This window comes from Gymnoscopelus microlampas (assembly GCF_963454915.1).
Source record: "Gymnoscopelus microlampas genome assembly, chromosome: 24".
Taxonomy (NCBI): domain Eukaryota; kingdom Metazoa; phylum Chordata; class Actinopteri; order Myctophiformes; family Myctophidae; genus Gymnoscopelus; species Gymnoscopelus microlampas.
Window position 1 is genome coordinate 8283270 of NC_139961.1, and position 21341 is coordinate 8304610.

General features: G+C 42.2%; 1 protein-coding gene across 1 annotated transcript; it reads right to left on the bottom strand.

Annotated features, from left to right (window-relative positions):
- Window positions 1-2781: 2781 nt before the first annotated feature.
- Window positions 2782-13405, bottom strand: LOC311041124 (thiamine transporter 1-like; the record flags this gene model as incomplete). The annotated part of the gene is made up of 7 exons (XM_084051627.1): window positions 2782-3234; window positions 4499-4640; window positions 6180-6372; window positions 8907-9168; window positions 10454-10681; window positions 11711-12037; window positions 13280-13405. The coding sequence occupies 7 exons, from the start codon at window positions 13403-13405 to the stop codon at window positions 3064-3066; spliced, it is 1449 nt and encodes a 482-aa protein (XP_083907753.1). The 3' UTR covers window positions 2782-3063.
- Between the last annotated feature and the right edge of the window lie 7936 nt (window positions 13406-21341).

Below are 21341 nucleotides of genomic sequence, written 5' to 3' on the forward strand. Positions count from 1 at the left end.
TTCACATGTTTTACCGCTATGGTGCAACGTGCCAATCACATGTTTCACGTGTTTTTGAAAAAATAGTAAAAAACAAAAATATATATATTTTTTTTTTAAATGTTCAGAACCCAAGATATCATTATCTGAAGATTTGAAGCTCCATCCACTACTTGTTTAACTTATAACTGACTAGAGTCACTAGACCATACCCGGTCGACGCATCCGTGGGGGGATATGCGCACAGGATCAGGCAACCCGGGAGGCGACATTGTTTGACACATAAAAGCTAATAAGAAGCTGAGATTTGAGGAAATTGAAAAACGGGCTTCACAGTTGCGTTCAGATGGTAATGGTCAATGGCTGTGTGCAAAATCAGAGCAATTGGTCCAGCCACTGAGGAGAACGGGGTTGTGACACCACTTCACCACTACAGAGGTTACTAGAATTATAGTAGGATAAAGGCTGTATCTCGCTTCCTAAGCACTTTTTTTACTTTGAAAAAATCTCTGGCACTGGGACAACATAGCCAGATTTGGGAGCAGGGGGATAACCGGAGGGGATGTTTAAAAAAAAAAAAAAAAACCCACAAGAAAGCAGAGACCTGGCCTTGAGTGAGCTGATCTAACCTGGAGAAGACCGGGGAAGCCTTCTCAAATTTGACAGTTTTTACCCCATTAAGACCTGGAACAAAATCTGTGTCATTTTAGATTTCTTTGGGCTATTAAAAAATAGCAGATATACAAGCTCATAGCGCGGCACCGAGTGCCGCGCCATGAGCTTGTAGATCTGCTATTTTTGAAAAATCATGAAAATGTGTGCAAATCTTTGAATATATATATGTATATATATATATTTAAAGCAAACATTTGTAACTCAAATCTTTGCTTATGGAGGTCCCTGGAACAAAATATTTTTAGATGGGGGTCCGCAGCCGAATACATATCATTTTGGGGGTCCTTGACATGAAAAAGTTGGAGCACCACTGATAATAGCAACATGCCATGCGTTTTTCACACATTTGTATGTGTAGATTGTCAACACTTATCTGACATGGGTGGCCCAAAAGGCCTATGAAAATACAAGGAGTGCAGGAGATGAGGGATTCTACCATCAAGATGCTCAGGCAGTTAAACTATGTTCACTTGTATTTTAAGGACAGAAATTCTTTCAGGTTAACCTGTAACCTGTAAACCTACTTCCTTCCAAGTACATGCTCGCAAATTAAGTTTGGCTGTAACAAGTGGGATTGTACTCGGCGGTGCGAGGCGTTGTGAGCATGTAGATCGGCTATTTTCACAATGTTTAACTGTGGAACCGAGTCAAACTAAATGTAATGCCTCAACTCCTACAATTCCAAGTGCTTGTCAGGGTGGGGGGTCCCCTGTTCAAATAGGATTTTTTTTTGGGGGGGCCTGAAAAGTTTGGGAACCCTTGGCCTAGGCACTATGGAAACGCTAAGGCACCAATTTCAAGTATCCACAAAGAGAGTGGGCACATAATAGCTGACTTTTTGCATGTGACCCAACATGTCAGTGATAAACCTAGCCCACACACACACACACACACACACACACACACACACACACACACACACACACACACACACACACACACACACACACACACACACACACAATACAAGAAATGCAAGTGAGGGTGGAGAGCAGTAGTATACCTTACTCAAGTAGAAGTACTGTCGCTTAAATATTACTCAATTTTAATATTACTCAAGTAACATTACTTGTGTTCAATGCTGCTCAGGTAAAAGTACAAAAGTAGCTCTTCTGCCGGTTACTCTGAGTAACGTAGTTGCATTATGGTTACATCCTAAATACATCCCACAAAGCAATCCTTCTACAGTTCAGTGGTGATATAACAGTAACGTATAGTTGCATAATTATGGTTACATCCTGAAGGCATCCCACAACCAGGGATGTAACAGTAACTTAGTTACATATGGCTAAATCTAAGGATGTCCGATATTGTCTTTTTTGCCGATGTCCGAATTGTCCAACTCTTCATTTCAAATTCCGATATTGACCGATACTGATATATGCAGGTAACAACATCACATATCTCCTGTAGTGGAATTAATATATGCCTAATTTTATTGTGACGCCACACTGGATGCATTCATAAATGCATATAGCAGTTAAACTAATAAATACAAACCGATTTATTAAAATATCACATTTTTATGTTGTATTATCGGACATTTCTAGTTACATCCTGATTTAACCATTTCATTATGAATACATCCTACAGTACCAACCAATCCCCTCTTCAGTTCAGAATATGTTTTTCTTTAGAAGAAAACGTGCTGAAAGAGAAGAGGTTAAAAAGCAAACTTCAATGGATTCTCCTCCTGACTGGATAACAGCACAACTATCCAACACATTTTCTTGACTTTTTATAGTAAGTCACACTTTGAGATTTGTGTAAATATAAAGTGAGTTACAATAAATTATTGTATGTATTATTATTATTATTGTTATTACTACAACTGTAGGCTACTCTTTAGTTGTTGCTTTTCCAAAAGTATCTGAGAACAAAAATCTACTTAAGTGAAAGGAGAACTGCTGATTTTAGAATATGTTCCAAAAAAAGTACATTACTGTCTACCTCTGAATCAGAGTAATGACATCATCATTCAGATGTCCAATCAGAGATTTAGGACCAATGTGGTCACTGTGATGTCCTAAACACAAAAACCCAGAGTGTTAACCCAAATCTGAAAGTGTACAAATAAAATACAAATTGAAGGGACCATTTGCATGTACTATGTTTACACTCTTAAGAGTTAAATTAGCCTTCTGTATTTTACAGAGTATGGAGCTAAGCCAAGCGTATTAACCTACAGTCATAGATTGTCTGTGCGTCAATAAGCGTTCGCTCTCTACCGTGTGAAACCACGTAGAGACTCGTTTGTGCTGGCGTTCAAGAAGAAGCCAACGTTTTGGATTCTCCACACACGACCGCTCACTTTGAGTAACCGATTGCCACCTTTCCTAGTGCATGTGGGCTTTAGTGCTACTGTGATAAGGAAGATAACGTCTTGGGGGCTGCCACTTATCGTAGAGGTTATGTTTTAGAGCTGGCATCATTGAGCGGAGGAGAGTCTCGGGCCAGGGAGTCCTGGAGGCCATCGTCTGGGACGTGCGGCGTAGAGCGCCTCCTGGGGGCCAGCCTGTAGAGTCCCGCCAGGAGGAAGACCACGGCGATGGCGGCAAAGTAGCAGCCGTAGATGAGGAACTGTAACACATAAACAAAGTAGCAGCCGTAGATGAGGAACTGTAACACATAAACAAAGTAGCAGCAGGCAGCCGTACATGAGGAACTGCAGACAAAGAAGAGAGGAGATTCTTTATTTTGGATTTCTCATTTTGCTTTGCCCTGCGATGTGCATGAAAGAACTGCATGACAACATCTTCCCCCGGTTCTTCACACTAGGAAACACACACCCCTCAGAACACATGCACCACATCTACTTTATGGTTCTTTAAACGCATTGACCCAGCAGCAGCAGCAGCAATGAACGTGCGTAATGATTCATCTGTATGAGGAAGGCTCCGGCCAAAACGTTCACTGCTGCTACATTGACTAAAAGAGCCTAAGAAAGACTTTAACCCATTTAGACGTGGAACAACTATACGTTGTTACACCTTTCAAGCAGGGAACACTACTGTTGCTATACAGTATATATGTCACACAGTACGATTGGAAAACCAGTCCGATTGAAAAAAGGTGCACTCGGTTTGCACCGACGGAGGCGTGGCGTCTCAAGGTGACTTGAGCCACGAGAGGCACCGCCGAGCGAGCTAAAGCGAGCGAGTCGTCATGCTGAGCGTTGAAAAACGCTCAGCATCTTCACCTTCAGTCGACTCAGCGCTGTCTCCCCCCTCGGTACCTCCGGGATGTCATTTCTCTTTTTTGACGGGGTGGCCCCGCCGCGGGGGAGCACGGGAGATCGGCTATTTAATCAGTGTTGATTTTGACAGAGGTGAACTCGAAGAAAACAAGCACTCCCTTTTCAATCAGACTGTAACATATATATATATATATACAGTATATGTATAGCACAGTATATAGCATCATCATTTATTTATTTTTTACTTTTGATAAAAACATGTTTTTCAGAAAACCTATGTCAGGATTTAGAAGGCGTTTTTAGAATCGGCCTCAGGTCTAAGTGAGTGCTGGTGATCATTTAAAGTCATTGGAATTATTTCAGAACCCCGCGTTGTGAGGTTGACCGAACTGCTATTTTCGGCAAAGAGGTTTGGTGTACAGGGAAAAAAAGAGCAGATCAAGTACTGAGCCAAAGGTCAGGTTTACAAAGTATTGAGGGTTTACGTTGCTAAATGTCTGAAAACACACATTTAACATGAATCCGATATATGTAGTGAGTTGTTTGTTTTGTATATCGACTTTGCATACTATGAAAAGTGCGATATAAGTGTGATGTATTATTATTATTATTATTATTATTATTATTATTATAAGCCAGCAGTCTCACCTGTGTAAAGACGTCCAGGCCTAAGCCAGCAGAGTCCACCACCACCAACGTGAGCAGCGTCTGCAGCAGCAGAGCCACAAAGGTGTTCACTCCAAACACCAGGGCGTAGCGCTGCATGCTCAAGCTAGCCGCTATCTGGTATCTGCAGGGAAAAAACAAAAACAAAAAGAGGACGTAATGTCAGATTGGGATCAGTAGTGATCAACCTGTCTGGATTTATTCATTAACCCATTTAGACCTGAGGCAGATTCTTTTAAAAAGAACATGTATTATGTGACCATAGATCGTCTTTGTCAGGTGGAAACCCATTTATGTCCAAAAACTTTACTTTTCAGGATTAAAACAGCAAAAGTAGCAGATCTACAACCTAAAAACGCATTGCGATCTGCTACTTTTGATGCTTTTGTGTCACGCTGCAGTATAATCAAATGGGACATTCATTTACAAAAAAGGCGTCCCCCGCTTGAAAGGTTTAACGACGTACAGGTGTAACACCGTGTAACAGGTCTAAATGGGTTAAATGTATTTTATTTGTGCTATACACTGACCAATAGCTAATTTATTTAATCGGAAGAACATATTTCCAAAACATCTGCTACAGTAAGTGTGAGCTGTAACGGTGTCCTACTTACAACGCAAAACACTGCTGTTTGATCATTCACCGAGTACTGATGTGAGATGATGCAATAGTTATAATCCCTGCCTCTGGATAGATGTGTGTGCCTGCTGGTCAAAGAGACGCAATCGTCCATGAAAGATTTCAATTTAAGTCGCCATTATAACACCAATGTCGGCCATAAATACAAATATGAGAAGTACACTGGAGCTGCCAGATCTGCTATTGTCGCTGACCTGAAATCAAAAATAAAAGACCAACAGAGCTTTTTTTACCAAAGCTACTATACAGGAGTCCTGTCTCAAGGCATCTTATGCCGTTTCACTTGATCTTGCTAAAAGTAAGAAACCATTGTCAGACGGTGAGACGGCGAAGCGATGCGCAATTCTGATGGCTAAATCTTTTGGAGATGACAACATGGCCAATAACTTTGAATCTGTGTTTCTCTCGCGTCGTACAGTGACGCGTAGAATATTTGACATTCAGAATCACGTCGAGGGAAAGATAAAACGTCCTGAATGACTGTGTGTACTTTTCCTTGGAAGTAGATCTTCTATTTTTGAATAGCCAAAGTGTAAAATAATGCTTTTTTTAGCTCGAATCAAAAAATGACACAGACCGGTCTTAACCCATTGAGACCTGAAGCCGATTCTACATGTCTCCTAAATCTCAACAGTTTTCTGAAAAAAACGTTTCTATATCAGTGGTGTTCAATCTTTTCCCAAAATGAAATGTATTTGGCCGCGGACCCCCATCAAAATATTTTGTTCCAGGGACCCCCAGAAGCAACGATTTGAGTTAAAAATGTTCGCTTTAAAAATATATATATTCAAAGACTTGCACACATTTTCACGATTTTTCAAAAATAGCAGATCTACAAGCTCGTAGCGCGGCACTCGGTGCCGCGCTACGATCTTGTATATCTGCTATTTTTGAATAGCCCAAAGTGTAAAATAATGCTTTTTAGCTCAAATCTAAAAATGACACAGTTCCAGGTCTTACTGGGTTAATGTAACCCAACTAACTGAAGACCACGTGGGTGGAGAGAGGGTTGTGTTGACTCACGTGGCGATGGTGATGAGCAGCATGTACGTGGCCCTGAAGAGGACGTAGGAGCCATAGCACACCCAGATGTTCCTCACCAGGTCCATGACGTAGACGGAGGCGGCCATGACCACAGAGAACACACACAGGGCCAGCTCCCCCCACACGGCCCAGGACACCTGCACGTAGCCCACAGCGAACGCCGCCAACGCCCCTATGGAGAGAGCCAAGACAAAAACCTTGGTTACTCCAGCCATAGGTCTGCTGCAGACAAAGTGATTCTAAGCATGGGGGTCCCCAAATTATTATTTTTTTGGGGGTGGTCCCCAGATGATTAGCTTAACTCGTTGACTGCCAAGGAAGAGATGACGAGATTCTCACCAAGTGATGTTTTCAGTGGTTTACAATAAAGGGCGCTCTTCCGCAGAACGTGATCACAGCAAAATGAAGCTGGTTTCATTTAGTAATATAGGTGATAAAAATCACATTTTCTCAGCTTTCTGTTGCTTTTTGGCGAAACAAGCTACATTCAACTGGCCATAACTATGGAACGGATTATCGCGACGGCACGCTTTTTTTTCTCCCCGATTCCCCAAGACCCCCTATGTCTTTCGAGGCGATCACCAGGTTGATCGTTGAGAATAATAATATTCTATGATTTTTCAAAAGGTTAGTAAAAACGCTCGAAATCGCTGGCAAGGGCAGCTATAGACAATGTTTTAACTCTGGCAGTTAAAGGGATTCTAGGCAACATTAAGCCTACATTTTAAAAATATTCATATATATATATATATATATATATTGCATTTTGTCCCCTCTATCAGCCACTATATAATGATGCTGGTTTGTTTTCCTGCATTGAAACACAGTCCTCTTTCTGCAATCCGTATTTTCCCTACTATTTATGTTTTGACATCCGGGTATCCGGGACGTAAATGAAACGCACGCATGTGCGCGTCCGTGTCGGTGTGAACTGTTCGAGTGAAACCGAATGGAACCGAGTGCAGCCGACTAAAATGGAACGAGTCAATTTAAAACTCAAACTTCTTTTTTTAGGCACGGAATTTACTTTTAAGATATATTTTGGATAGAATGTAGTTGTTTAACTTCATATATGTGGTCAATTTATCATGACACAGCCTATGAAAAAAATAAAAAAAATCACACCCTGTGTGAAGAGAGTGGTGCCTTTGATGAGCCCTGTATTGACCCCCGTATTGATGTTGTCATCAATGTTTGTTTATTGGACAGACATACATACATACATACGGACACACGGAAAAAGTCAGATATAGGAGTGGTTGGCACCACTCAAAAATCAGAGAACCGGCAGGGGTTCACACCCACACACGCACACACGGCTGTATCAGAACATGGCCATGCTGTTTTGTTGATTAGACTGTATTTTTGTATAGGCAATCTAAAAGCCAGTCAATAGGTGGTTTCAGAGAGTCATTAAGTAACTGCATTATCAATACAGCAACACAGCAAAACTATTACTTTTGAATACCTAAATATTTTAAGTAAGTACTCCCGTACTTTTACTTAATAGTAATATTTGACCCGGAGTATCTAGCCTATACTTTGTGTACATTGTGCTAGTAACAGCTTCATTCTTTGACTTTTTGTTGTGCCGAGTCATTTACTGGAAATCACTTGATCTGCTGTAAAGCCCCCCCCCCCCTTTCTGGGCATGTCATAAATGTGTTGCAAAACCATGCTCTGTGCGTTTATACATCTGCAATTTAAATATAACACATAATTACACAAAATGAAATATGTCAAGCCTGCATCTCCTATATCTAGCCTATCCAGTATCTCAAAAATATTGAAAGACCAATCAAACATTGTATTTATAATACCAAAATATCAACCTTGTGAAAAGTATGTTCATTCATTATGCGACAACAAGCATCAGCTGGACGGACACACACACACACACACACACACACACACACACACACACACACACACACACACACACACACACACACACACACACACACACACACACACACACACACACACACACACACACCTCCCCTCTGCAGTAGTCTTAAGTGTCTCTTTTCTCTCCAGCCCTTGAATATGATGGAATATGATTATGGATTACTGTGATTATGGAAAGCTCACATTTCACATCGCATCGCACACACCATACCTGTAACTTTCACTAAACCCCTTTTTTTGTTGAAAAAAACACTTTTTTTTTCATTATTAAAGGGACATTTCGCCGATTTTGCAACCAGATCTTATTTTAAAGTTTAGGACTCAAGAAACAAGATCCAGTTTTTTTTGTGTGTATAATCTGTGTTTTTAGCTATCTAGTAATCTTCGAAGATCTCGTGACGTTATTTACGTCACGACCATATGGTCTCATTTCTTTCCACACTACATCTCAGTCAGACCAGCTCCAAAGACAGCCATTAGGGGTGTCCCCAAGATTTGGTCCAACCTTGAACGGTCTTGGACTCCACCCCATAGAGTTGAGGCAGCGGCGGCTGCTGCTCATGCAGCCAGCGGGCAGCCCCCCCCACCCCCCCGCCGGCGATTTTAGACAGAACAGAACACAGAAAACAGCCCAAACTGCGCATTTGTTCGGGAACCGGCATGCTTTGGTTTGGTTCGGATCGGGGGGTGGGTCATGAGCTTGAAGATCAGCTCATTTTGAATAGCCCAAAGAAATGTTAAAATGACTTTCCCTGTCTTAATGGGTTAAATGACAACAGGGACACGTGTAGGCCTCACCTAGCAGCGTGGCGAGCGTCTCCACGTAGCCGTTGTAGATGTCGGCGTGCTGCGAGGGCAGGACCTCCTCCCACAGGGCCTGGGCGTAGTTGAGCACCTGGAAGTAGCCGCAGGTGGACAGGGCCCACCACGCCGACCAGGCCAGCAGGGGGCGACTCGAGTAGCACTGGAGGAAGTCCTCCCACAGGAGGCGGAGCACCTCCAGCAGCCCTCCGCCGCCAACGCTGTGTCTCCCTCTAGTGGCCTGGCTGGCCTTGGGGACCTGGGGGGGGTAACTTTATTTAAACAAGTCTCAAAAACACAACTTAAAAAGGATGCAAAACAGAAAATTAACTCATTGACTGCCATGAATGATGCAGGAGATCACGCGGTCGCAAAAGAACCCTAAAAAACAGCCACATTCACTGCCATTCTAATGGATTTGGAAACATGCCTTTTTCTCTGATTTGTTGCTTTTTAGTTTTATGGCAAAAACAACCTACTTTCAACTGCCATTAACTATGGAACGGATAATCACTGTTATACTGATATCGTAATATGAGACTAGATATTGTCTGGGATGTTGGATTATGTTAATATATTGAATAGGACACACATGTTGTTTTAAAGGCTGCATTACAGTGCAGCAATGTAATTTTGTGAACTTTGCCCGACTGTTCTAGTTGTTCCATTATATGCCCATGCAGTTAATTATTACATAGACAATCCAATTGTTAGAAAGACACTGATATTCGTTTTATGCTTTTTTTGACACCATGGCGCGTACCTTTCTGCAGTTTACGCAGGCAAGCTCTACATACACTGAAGTCTTTTGCCAAATGGATTAAAGCTAAATTAAATCTCACGACTGAAACATTGTGTCCTTAACGTGCGATTTGGGAAACGGGTGTGAAACGAGCACTTTAAGACTGCCAGAGTATTTTCATAAAGTACTCCCCCAGTGCCAGCGATTTTTTTTTTTTACTTTGTTATTTACATTCAAATCGTTTGTCTGGCTGCGGTTTTAAACACACACGACAGATCGACCAGCAGATCGACCTCTCGATCACTCGCTCACTGGCTCGACCCCCCCCCCCCCCCCCAAACAGGCTAAAACAGTCCAAACGTCTGGATATGACGCTTTCGCCGCTCGCCGCTCGGGCTTCAGATCGTTGGTGTACATGACGACGATAACTGTTCGTCATCCAGACTAAAGAAAATAGACGTTTTTTATACCGTGTGAAAACGTGTTTTTCCCTATTCTGGCCTAAAATGAGACTTTCAAGCTTCTGGAGAACCGGAAACGGAATCTGCGTCATGAATCCGGATCCGGGTGAGTGTGAAGTGAACAAAAAGAGAAACTGATGGTGAAAAATACACAGAACAGCTCGATCACAGATTAAACAATGAAAAAGCTATCAGCGCGTCTAACGCGTCGATGGCGTCTGTGGGTTAAGTAGCATTTGACTCGAAAACGCGTCGAGAGTTAATGCTGAGAACTGTAATACATGAGATTTAGTCTAAAAATGGGCTTCATTTGTATCACTGTTAACAATCGAGTGACTCACCGCCGCCACGCCGTCCTCTAAAGTCAGAGGCACTTTACTCTCTGCGTCCTCCATGTGGTCTCCGGGGCCCCGAGGCTCCGCCCCCTCGCCCGTCCCCGGGCCCTTGTGGAAGAACAAGCTCTGGCTGGCCACGGGCAGGAACCAGGGCGCCAGGAATGCTGTGGCGGCCGACGCCAAGGTGAGGCCGACCAGGTAGTACAGAGGGACGTGGAGCACGGTCACCAGCACCTGTCCAGAGAGAGAGGGAGGGGGGGCAGTAACCCATTTAGACACAAGGGCCGATTCTAAAAGAAATGTCTTTGTAGGAATGAGCCATCTAGTGGCTGGAAGCAGTACAGAGGCGCTTGTAAAGTGCAGTCAAAAAGTGCTTTATTCAGCGACTAAAAAAAACAAAAAGACATTTAAACTGGGGCTCCAACCAGTGGCGTACCCACTGTAGACTCAGGGCGCCAAGGCGGTCGCCTGCCCAACTAAGATCTCGCCTCCCCTAAAAAACCCAAATAACCCGAAAATGTGTCATTGCGTGCATAATGTCCTCAAAGTCACGCATCCAACAAGCTTTGAACTGAGCAGATTGGACCTTCTGTTCCAGAGATAATGGCCAAAACATCTTGAAAACGGCCACCTTCACTGGTTTTCGATCACCGATTTTCGATTTAGTTGAAATTTCTTTCTTGGGGGGGGGCCAAACATCTCGCCTGCCCTAAATGTAAATCCTGGGGACGCCACTGGCTCCAACACAGGTGACATGGTGGTACCTATAGTACGTAGCAAAAAATCCTGAAGGGGGGCGTCAAAAAGTGTCATTTGGAGCGGCGGACATCTTGGTGGGGGATAAACAGGTTGACTTAACATTGACCCCCACGAGTATGTCTGCAACTACTATGCCACGCCCCCCCCCCCCCCCCCCGTGGCAACGTTGCCAAGCACTATAGTTCTCATCCTAACACCAACTGACTGAATCCGTTTGTTGCTTTTTATACTCAGCTGGAGGCAATTAGTTTGGACTGCACCATGTCAAGGGGTATATTAACAAATAATAATAATAATATAAATAGCTAAGCCCAAGCTCAACGTTTTGCTATCATTTCTGTTTCATTCTGTTTCAAGGTAAAAAGGGTAGGCATTATAAGCCACGGCTTCAGCCTACACCTTTCCGGTCCATGTGTTGTTTTTGTGATGTTTGTTGTGAATGACCCTGTGCATGGCTCAAGACAACAAAAGAAAACAATTCATTCATTGTCCAACCAACCGTACCTGTCCCAGCAGGGAGCCCAGCGCCGAGCCCAGCAGCGAGACGCCGCGGCAGTAGCCCGTCACCCTCTGGTAGCGGGCGGGCTCCACCACGCTGTAGATGTAGGAGTAGTAGGCCACGTCGGCCGCCGTGGCCAGGCCGAAGAACAGCTCCACCAGCTGCATGGCGGCCACGCCCCGGGCCGCCAGCAGCAGCGAGTAGGTGGCCACCAGGCTGGCCGCCTGCAGAAGCAGGACGGGCCGGTAGCACAGGTAGTCCGTGGCCAGGAACACGGGGAACAGCAGCGCCAGGTAGGAGTACGTCCATAACGGGTAGATCTCTTTCACAAGCTGAAAGAACAACAGTGAACTGGATTAATTTCTCAGGTGGTAGAGAGAGTGAATATGAGCTTGACAGGACTCATTTACAGGTGGAAGTAGATCTGGGGCGGCCGTAGTTTAGTGCAGTGGTTCTCAACATGTGGGTCCGGTCCCAACATGACTTTTTTGAGGGGGTCCCCAGATGGACAGTGAAGTGACAATTTAAGGACTTTTCAGACCGTTTTAATAACTCCCCCCAAAAAATTAAGAAAATAAAAAAGACCATTACTGCATCAAAAGTAATCAAAAGAATATAAAAACTTGTTCTTCTTTTTCTTGACAGCAAAGGCTTTTATTTTCGATAAAATACAATGAAATGAAAGCAAAAGTCAGGCTTGATAAAATGCATCTGTGATAGTCTTGATCCAAGGCTACTTCAGACCATTTTCGACTATTGTTTTTATTTAGTTTTCTTTGGTTTGTTTTTTAGGAAAAACAAAATAGCCAATTTAAAATTGAGATGACGCGGTGCCATGCCCACTCTGAGGGGGCATGGCAACCTGTGTAAGGTTATTGTCCTCTCCTTATTCATTATTATTATTAGTATTATAATACCTGTGTCAGAGTGAGGTTCTTGTCCTCTCCTTATTAATTATTATTATTATTTTAATACCTGTGTCAGAGTGAGGTTCTTGTCCTCTCCTTATTAATAATAATAATTTTTATTTTAATACCTGTGTCAGTGAGGTTCTTGTCCTCTCCTTATTATTATTATTATTATTATTTTAATACCTGTGTCAGTGTGAGGTTCTTGTCCTCTCCTTATTAATTATTATTATTATTATTGTAATACCTGTGTCAGAGTGAAGTTCTTGTCCTCTCCTTATTAATAATAATTATTATTATTTTAATACCTGTGTCAGTGAGGTTCTTGTCCTCTCCTTATTATTATTATTATTATTATTATTTTAATACCTGTGTCAGTGTGAGGTTCTTGTCCTCTCCTTATTAATTATTATTATTATTATTATTTTAATACCTGTGTCAGAGTGAGGTTCTTGTCCTCTCCTTATTAATAATAATTATTATTATTTTAATACCTGTGGCAGAGTTAGCCCTGAAACATGACTGTCATACCATGACAGTCATGTCATCATGGTATGACAGTCATGTGATGTTGTATACAAGCGTGATGTGAACCATGGCTATGTCAGAGTGAGGTTCTTGTCCTCTCCTTGTTAATAATAATAATAATTATTGTTATTTTAATACCTGTGTCAGTGTGAGGTTCTTGTCGTCTTCCAGGAGGAAGGCGGTGAGGAAAGGCTCGTAGGGTCTGAAGTCAGAGAAGAAGCCGTAGACACACAGCAGCACGGTGGGGCACAGCCATGAAGACATATGCCTGTTCTCTGTCTCTTCAGCTCTACAGCCATGAAGACATGCCTGTTCTTCTCTGTCTCTTCATCTCATCATTGACGACATCCTCCACCTTGCCTCGGTGCATCATGTGTGTGTTTGTTGTTCGTCCGTCCCCTTCGTGTGGGAAATGACGAGTGACGACACGCCCCTCCTACCCGGCCAATCAAATGTAACCTCGCGTCACCAGTCCTCTCCACAGCGGAGGAGGAAAGCGACAATGCTACACATATTTTGGTATTGCACCCACACTAACAAGTTTTGGAAGGATGTAACTCTGTATATTGTTGATAATGTTGACTCTGACTTTAGACCCCCCCAGCACCCTCACACAACAAACACACCAATTATTACATAACATTGCATTGTCAACATTACTTTGTTATTAACTGTTCCACAGAAGTAAAATACTCTGACTGCATTACAATGATCAAAAACAGAGTCAACAGTAACAAAATAAACATTACAATATTTGGGCATGCATGTGAGAATCAAGGAATGACGGCTACAAGACGCTAATAGTAATAATAATAGGTCTACAGAAATTGATTTGATGACTGAAGCAATAATGTAAGACCCAATAATAACCATTCATTACTTAAAAGTTAATATCTCTGTATGATTGCATGCACTGATATCACACGTCCCAAGCGGGGGTCTGGGGGTCCACCCCATAGACTGTACACACCAGAGTCTGTCTAGACGCCAGTTGGCGTGTTGCTGCCCCCCACTGTTGGTCTGATTGATTGATTGATGTACTTGTATTTAGTAAGACATGAGAATAGCAGTACAGAAGTACAAATTCACACAATACAAGGTCTACTAAACTGGAACTCATTAATCTTGTTTAAGATGAGAACCCCATGCACACAAATCATGATGACAGACAGACAGATATACACGCTACTATACAGAATGTCATACAATCAGTTTACAGGTTACTGGTATGAAGAGTGAAAAAATATGTACAAGAGAAGAAAGAATATGAAAAAAATATGTACAAGAGAAGAAAGAGAAAGGGGGGAGGGGGGTAGGTTAGGACTTAGGGTAGGTTAAGATTTGGACAGGGGTTATTTTGGAATTGCAGCCTCCTGAAGGTGTATCTTTAGGGCAGTTTTGAAAGTGAGTAGGGTTTTACACTCCTTTACTCCTTTTGGTAGGGCATTCCACATTTTTGATGAATAGCATGAGTCATGAGAACGAGTTCCTTCCCTTTGTTGAGCCAAAAAGGGTTGAACATGATTTGTGGAGCTGCCTCTGGTGTTATGATCATGGACTTGATTAACATTTTGGAAGTATTTTGACAAATACAGGGGGATCCCAATGTTGTGGTGCATCTTGAAGACCATGGCCCATAGCAAGTTGCTGTACTCTGTCCTCAATCCTAAGCCATCCAATCCTAGCAAAATGAGCAGGGGTTAGATGGGTTTTGTGATTGAGGCCAAGAAGTAGCCTTACAAGTTTGTTTTGGGATCGGGTACTGTCCATTGTTTATATACAGTAACAGTGACCTTCCTGACCTGTAGCGACCAGAACATCCATCTAGGAGTGCAACAGTTAATGCAACTAATTCAATTTAAATGATTACAATTTATATTTTGGGCATGTCATTACAGGCAAAAATATTGAAAATAGCAGATCTACAAGCTCACATCGCGTCACAGTGCGATGCGTTTTAAGCTTGTAGATCAGATATTTTCCTTCAAGTCTTGCACAACACTGTTGTACAGCATAGTATAAGATAGGGCTGATGTCATTAATCAAAGAGAAAAAACATAATTGCTTCTCAATTAATTAATCAGAAAATGAATCTACAGAGTCAGCCCTACAACAGCTTCCATCACTGCACATTGATGCTGCACAGGTCTGATCACGTCTCATAGAAATGCAGGATACAACATATACCAACAAACCATGTTACATGACACAACAACATACCATGTATTAAACATGTTAACCATATCATTTTCAAACTATGTAACTATATCAATATTTCTATGATAAATTCAGTCTGTATGGTATATTCAGACTGTGACACAGTAAGAGTATCACAAGTTTTTTCAAAGCAATGTATGTTCCAAATAGTTCTGAGTTTGGTTGTTGTACCAGAATGTTCTGGGAAACAGGAAACAGTTCTGTAAGATAGATTGATTGTGATTAAATGGGTCAGGGTCCCATTTGGGTCAATGTTTTACTAGGTAGATATGTGTATATATTTTGTATATTAGAAAGGTCTAACCAGGACTGGGGTCGCAAATTAGCCTTGGCTATAACCCCCATATACAATGCAACGGTTTCATGTTTTATAACTTGTATTGTTTTTTGTATTGTCCCTGTCAAATAAACATATAAATAAAATAAAAAGGCCGACCTAAAATGGTGTACCTAATCATTGATTGAATACTTTATTAACAGTTTGCAAATAGTACAGTGGTACGATTATCCACAAGTTTCCTAGGGTGTTGTGGGCATCACTTCCTGTCGATTTCATTGGATCAAATCGACAGGAAGTGATGCCCACAACGGTCTAGGAAACTTGTGGATTCAATGGTGCTAAAAGGATAACACCAAAAGCCCTAAGGGCTTGTTTCCATTGTGTCAAGGGACCCTGGATACCACCTTCCCAAATACAAAAAAAATAAACAGGGTCCCAATAGGGGCTAGTCATTTATATAGCTTAAGGGACCGTTAAATGGAGTTCAATGGACAAGTGCCGTGACATTGGGAGGTTTTCATTTGTTACTTCCAATGGTGTGACATCATCTTCTCTTTCTATTATGGTATACATGAATAACACCAAAATACATTTAAGAGTGTACATATGGAACCAAATAGACCCGTAACATACAGTACATATACAAGTAAGACGCGCGAACGCTGGAAGCGAACGCAGCTCGAAAATATTGTGTATTTACGAACTCTGTGTGTGTGTGTGTGTGTGTGTGTTTGTGTTTTGACTGTAGCTGCACTCTGGCGTCCTCTGTCGGCCGCACCCAGGCAGTGCACTGCACACAGACACACAGACACACAGAGACACAAGCCGAGCAGACTTTCATAGTAAGCTCCACTTGGGCGGAGGCGCGCCCTCCTTCCGCGTTCGCAATGACATAATTGTGCACATGTACATGCACACATAATTACAACATAACATGAATACTTCATTAGTGCAAGGTCTCCAGTTAAAATACCTCAAGGTAAAACATATATATATATATACTGTATATATATTTTATATTTAACACGTTAAACTATGTGTTGTGAGGTTTTAAAAGAAGAAAACAAAAGACCTGGGATATGTCTCCAAAAGACGAGTCCTAATGGAAACTTCTGTTGACAGGAGCAGTATAAATATCCATGATAGTTTTGCCTGTATATCCAACTCCCTGACAACATAGAGCTGTTTAATTTGATTCTCCTAGTGAAGTCATTTATAGTGGACATTATTTCCCTTGGTGTGAATGCACTGATGTCTTTTCAGAGCACTTACTGACTGAAACTCTTCTCACACTGTTAACATTGTGGCAAGAGTTTTTCTCCAGTGTGGACACGATGGTGTCTCTTCATGTCAAATGCCTGAATGAAACTCTTGTTACAATGTTTACACTGGAAAGGTTTTTCTCCAGTGTGGATACGCTGGTGTCTCTTCAGGTCAGATGACTTACTGAAACTCTTGTCACAATGTTCACAGTGGAAAGGTTTGTCTCCAGTGTGGATACGCTGGTGTATCTTCAGGTCAGATGACTGACTGAAACTCTTGATGCAATGTTTACAGTGAAAAGGTTTTTCTCCAGTGTGGACACGCTGGTGTGTCTTCAGGGAAAATGACACACTGAAACACTTGTTGCAATGTTTACACTGGAAAGGTTTTTCTCCAGTGTGGACACGATGGTGTTTCTTCAGGTCAGATGACTTACTGAAACTCTTGTCACAATGTTCACAGTGGAAAGGTTTGTCTCCAGTGTGGATACGCTGGTGTATCTTCAGGTCAGATGACTTACTGAAACTCTTGTCACAATGTTCACAGTGGAAAGGTTTGTCTCCAGTGTGGACACGCTGGTGTATCTTCAGGTCAGATGACTTACTGAAACTCTTGTTACAATGTTCACAATGGAAAGGTTTCTCTCCAGTGTGGATACGTTGGTGTGTCTTCAGGGAACCTGACTCACTGAAACACTTGTTGCAATGTTCACACTGGAAAGGTTTTTCTCCAGTGTGGACACGCTGGTGTTTTTTCAGGCCATGAGACTTAATGAAACTCTTGTCACAATCTTCACACTGGAAAGGTTTTTCTCCAGTATGGACACCTCCACTCGTCTCCCCCCAATCATCACTGTCTTCAGTGACTTCAGTGTCAGATTCAAGCTCAACTTCAACTTCAGAGCAGTGTGAAGAGGTGTCTTCATCAACTTCACTTTTCACTGCTAGTAACAACATAGACCCAACAGGCTCCTCTGGTCTTTGAAGTAGCTCCTCCTGTTCCTTTTTAATCTTTGGAGGCTCTGGTTCCTCCTGGAGCAGACTGGGGCTCCTCTCCTGTTCAAGAGAAACCTCCTCTTTACACTCAACCATGTGCAGGATGGCTAGGAGCAGAAAAATAACATCATAGTCAACACTGGATTCATAAAATGTAAATCTATTTAAATATATCTTCCATGTTCCATGTAAAGAGCTATTGCCTACAAAACCTGACTAAACAGTTACTAAATAGGAACAAAAAAGGTTTTCAAATAAGTACTGCTTAACTCCCAAAAGGTTTGGACTGCAGACTGACTGATTGATTGAATATTTTATTGGACAGAAATGTAAAAACAGAGTACAGTCAAACACTTTGTCTAAAAGGATAACACCAAAAAAGTCTGTGCGGTCTTGTTTCCATTGGGGTCCTAGGAATTCAATTCATCAACATAAAAAATAGCACCAAACATTCAATATCATCAGAAATATAAAACACTATTATGTACAGAGTAGGGAAATAAAGCGGGGGAGGGAGAAGTGATAACTACCTCCCCCTTTAGCCTCCTGAAAGGTGCATTTCCAGGGTTGTTTTAAAGGAAGCCAGTGAAAAACTTTTTTTGAGGGATGTGGTCAGGGCATTCCACAATTGGGTGGCAGTGCTGTAAAAGGAGAATTTACCCATGTTTGTTCTATAGGTGGGTGTTACCAGATCGTTGTTTACGCTACCTCTAGTATTGAGGTCATTGAGGTCATTGACTATTTTGAAAGCCAAACCCATTTTTAATTGTTTAACCCTGTCCTCTACCCTGACCCATCCTAGGCTAGCAAAATGTGTGGGGAAAAGGCAGGTCATGTGACCCAGGCTGCAAAGTAGTCGGATCAGTTTGTTTTGGGAGGTTTGAAGCTTAGTCTTTAGTGACATTGAGATGTTGGAGTACCAGGAGGTGCAAGCATAGTCAAAGAGGGGCTGAATGAGGGGTCCGGAAAGAGTCCTGAGAGCACTTTTGTAGACAAAAGAGGACATTCTTTTGATCACCTTTGTTGCCATGCTTTCACCTGTCAGGTATTCGTCAAGAATACAGCCCAAATAGGCTTGCAAAGAAAAGGAATCCAAGGCACTGCGTCTTTGATGGATGATGAGTGGAGCGGCTAAATGCTTTTTATTGGCAGAATCTTTCAGTTGATGATAAAAGCGTGAAAATTGGCATGAGCAGTCTCCATGGGTCACTTGACAAGAAAATTGTCCGAGGCAGTTGTAATTTCAAGATGGCCGACACCTTAGTGGGCAGTTAAGTGATATGATGGTTTATTTGGTGATACAAGCATGAAAATTGGCATGAATAGTCTCTGTGGGTCACTTGACAATAGGCCACCCACAGCCAGCTACTTGACATTTCAACATGGCGGCCATTTTTCAAGATGGCCAACACTTTAGTGGAGCAATTAAGTTATATAATGGTTTATTTGGTGATACAAGCATGGAAATTGGCATGAGCAGTCTCGGTGGGTCACTTGACAATATGCCACCCACAGCTACTTGAAATTTCAAGATGGCGGCCATTTTTCAAGATGGCCAACACTTTAGTGGAGCATTTAAGTTATATAATGGTTCATTTGGTGATACAAGCATGAAAATTGGCATGAGCAGTCTCTGTGGGTCACTTGACAATAATCCACCCACAGCTACTTGAAATTTCAAGATGGCGGCCATTTTTCAAGATGGCCACCACCTTAGTGGAGCAGTTAAGCTTAAGAAATCATTTAGTTGGTGATACAAGCATGAAAATTGCCATGAGCTGTCTCAAAAGGTCATTTGACAAGAAACCCCACAACCACCACTTGAAATTTCAAGATGACTGCCGCCCGCCATGTGGATCTTTAAATGATACCTTTTCTCATAGAAATGTATTGGGTTCCTCAAAAAGCTCTGTCAAGAGAGGTTGTTTGACTGTGTTTTGTCTGAGTCCTCGCCCACGACCTCTCCAGTTTGGTAAAACCTGTCAGGAGTTGCCTCCCACTGGCATAGCTCTCAGGGTTCACTGAGGTACACAAGCTCCCTTACCACAACAAGTTAACAGTCACAGGGGAGGATTTATTTTTTATTTTTTAACTAACAGCCATTACATGTGTCAAATAAATACTAAGAAATGGGGAAAGAAAAAAATATGACTAATAAATGAGCACAGTTGTGGTGCTGATTAGCACAGTTGTGGTGCTTAACGGACAGTGCTCCAAAATTATAATTGAGCAATGGCTAATACTGAATGGCAGTAGCCACGGAACCATGACAAACTATACTAATGAACTAAACTGAAAATGTGCTTCACTGTTACGTATGGCAGTGGAAGCAATGTTACAAAATAACAACTGAAAATTACACACTAATAGACTGGTGACAAAGTAAAACATGATGCACTGATGTGGCGAGGGGAAGCCGAGCCATAGGCCTACACTTGAAAACACAGAGGACAACGGGGAACAACTCTGGCAAAATAAACATGCAAATAGGTTCTAGCAGGGGCAACTACATAGGCATGTGCAACTGAGTCCATATCTGAAGCACTTACACCTTCCAGTACATGCCTTGGTGCACCCACATTTGGTCAACTCCCAACAACTCTCCGCAATAGGTGGAAGTGGAGTCCAGAAGACTTTCCACTTCTCGTCCTGTTCCACCCATCCCCAGTCAGATGGGCTCGGCATTTGTGGATGTCGCTTCAATGCCTGTCCCCACACGTATCCAGCCTCATAAGAAGCACGTTTGGCATGCTCTTTGAGTGCTGCTTGAGTTGGTGGGATCAAGTCATAATGTCTTTGCTTTCTGGCAAAGAGATCAAGATGTAGATGCTCTCTTTTGGGCCCTTTCCAGCTCTGTGTTGTTGAACCTAAGTTTACAGCTTAAATTATATTTTGCTCTGTTTCCTGTCAATGTGCTTTCTATGCCATCACCTTCATCTAGTCGGGTTAGACTAAGTAAGATAGGCAGAGCATTGATCTTATGAAATAATGGAACATTTCTTGCAATGGTATCATAACCAGTACGATCGTGCTCTCTGTTGAATAAACTCGGCTGAATGAGTTTTTCCTTGGTGACCTGCTGAAAAATGAAACATCTGTCTGTTAGTTTTCTCAACTGTTATGATGGCTTCTGCCATGTCTGCAGCATAGGCAGAGGCCGAGGGTTTATCCTTTTACCACCTTTTACCAAGCACTTTGATGTATGGGATACAACTAAGTTCGTGCCTTAACCCTACACTTAGTCCGATCGTTCATCCAATGCCATTTAAATCCTGTGCGATATGTACACCATCCGGTCAACTAAAACCCCATTAACCTTGGCTCGGCTCTCCCATGCTGGCACAACCTGTCAATTCAGGTGCGGCTATCTAATTGTTTCGGGGTAAATTAGACAGCATTTGGGGTACTAACTTTCAATTAGCTGACATTGAACCCCACTCTGAGT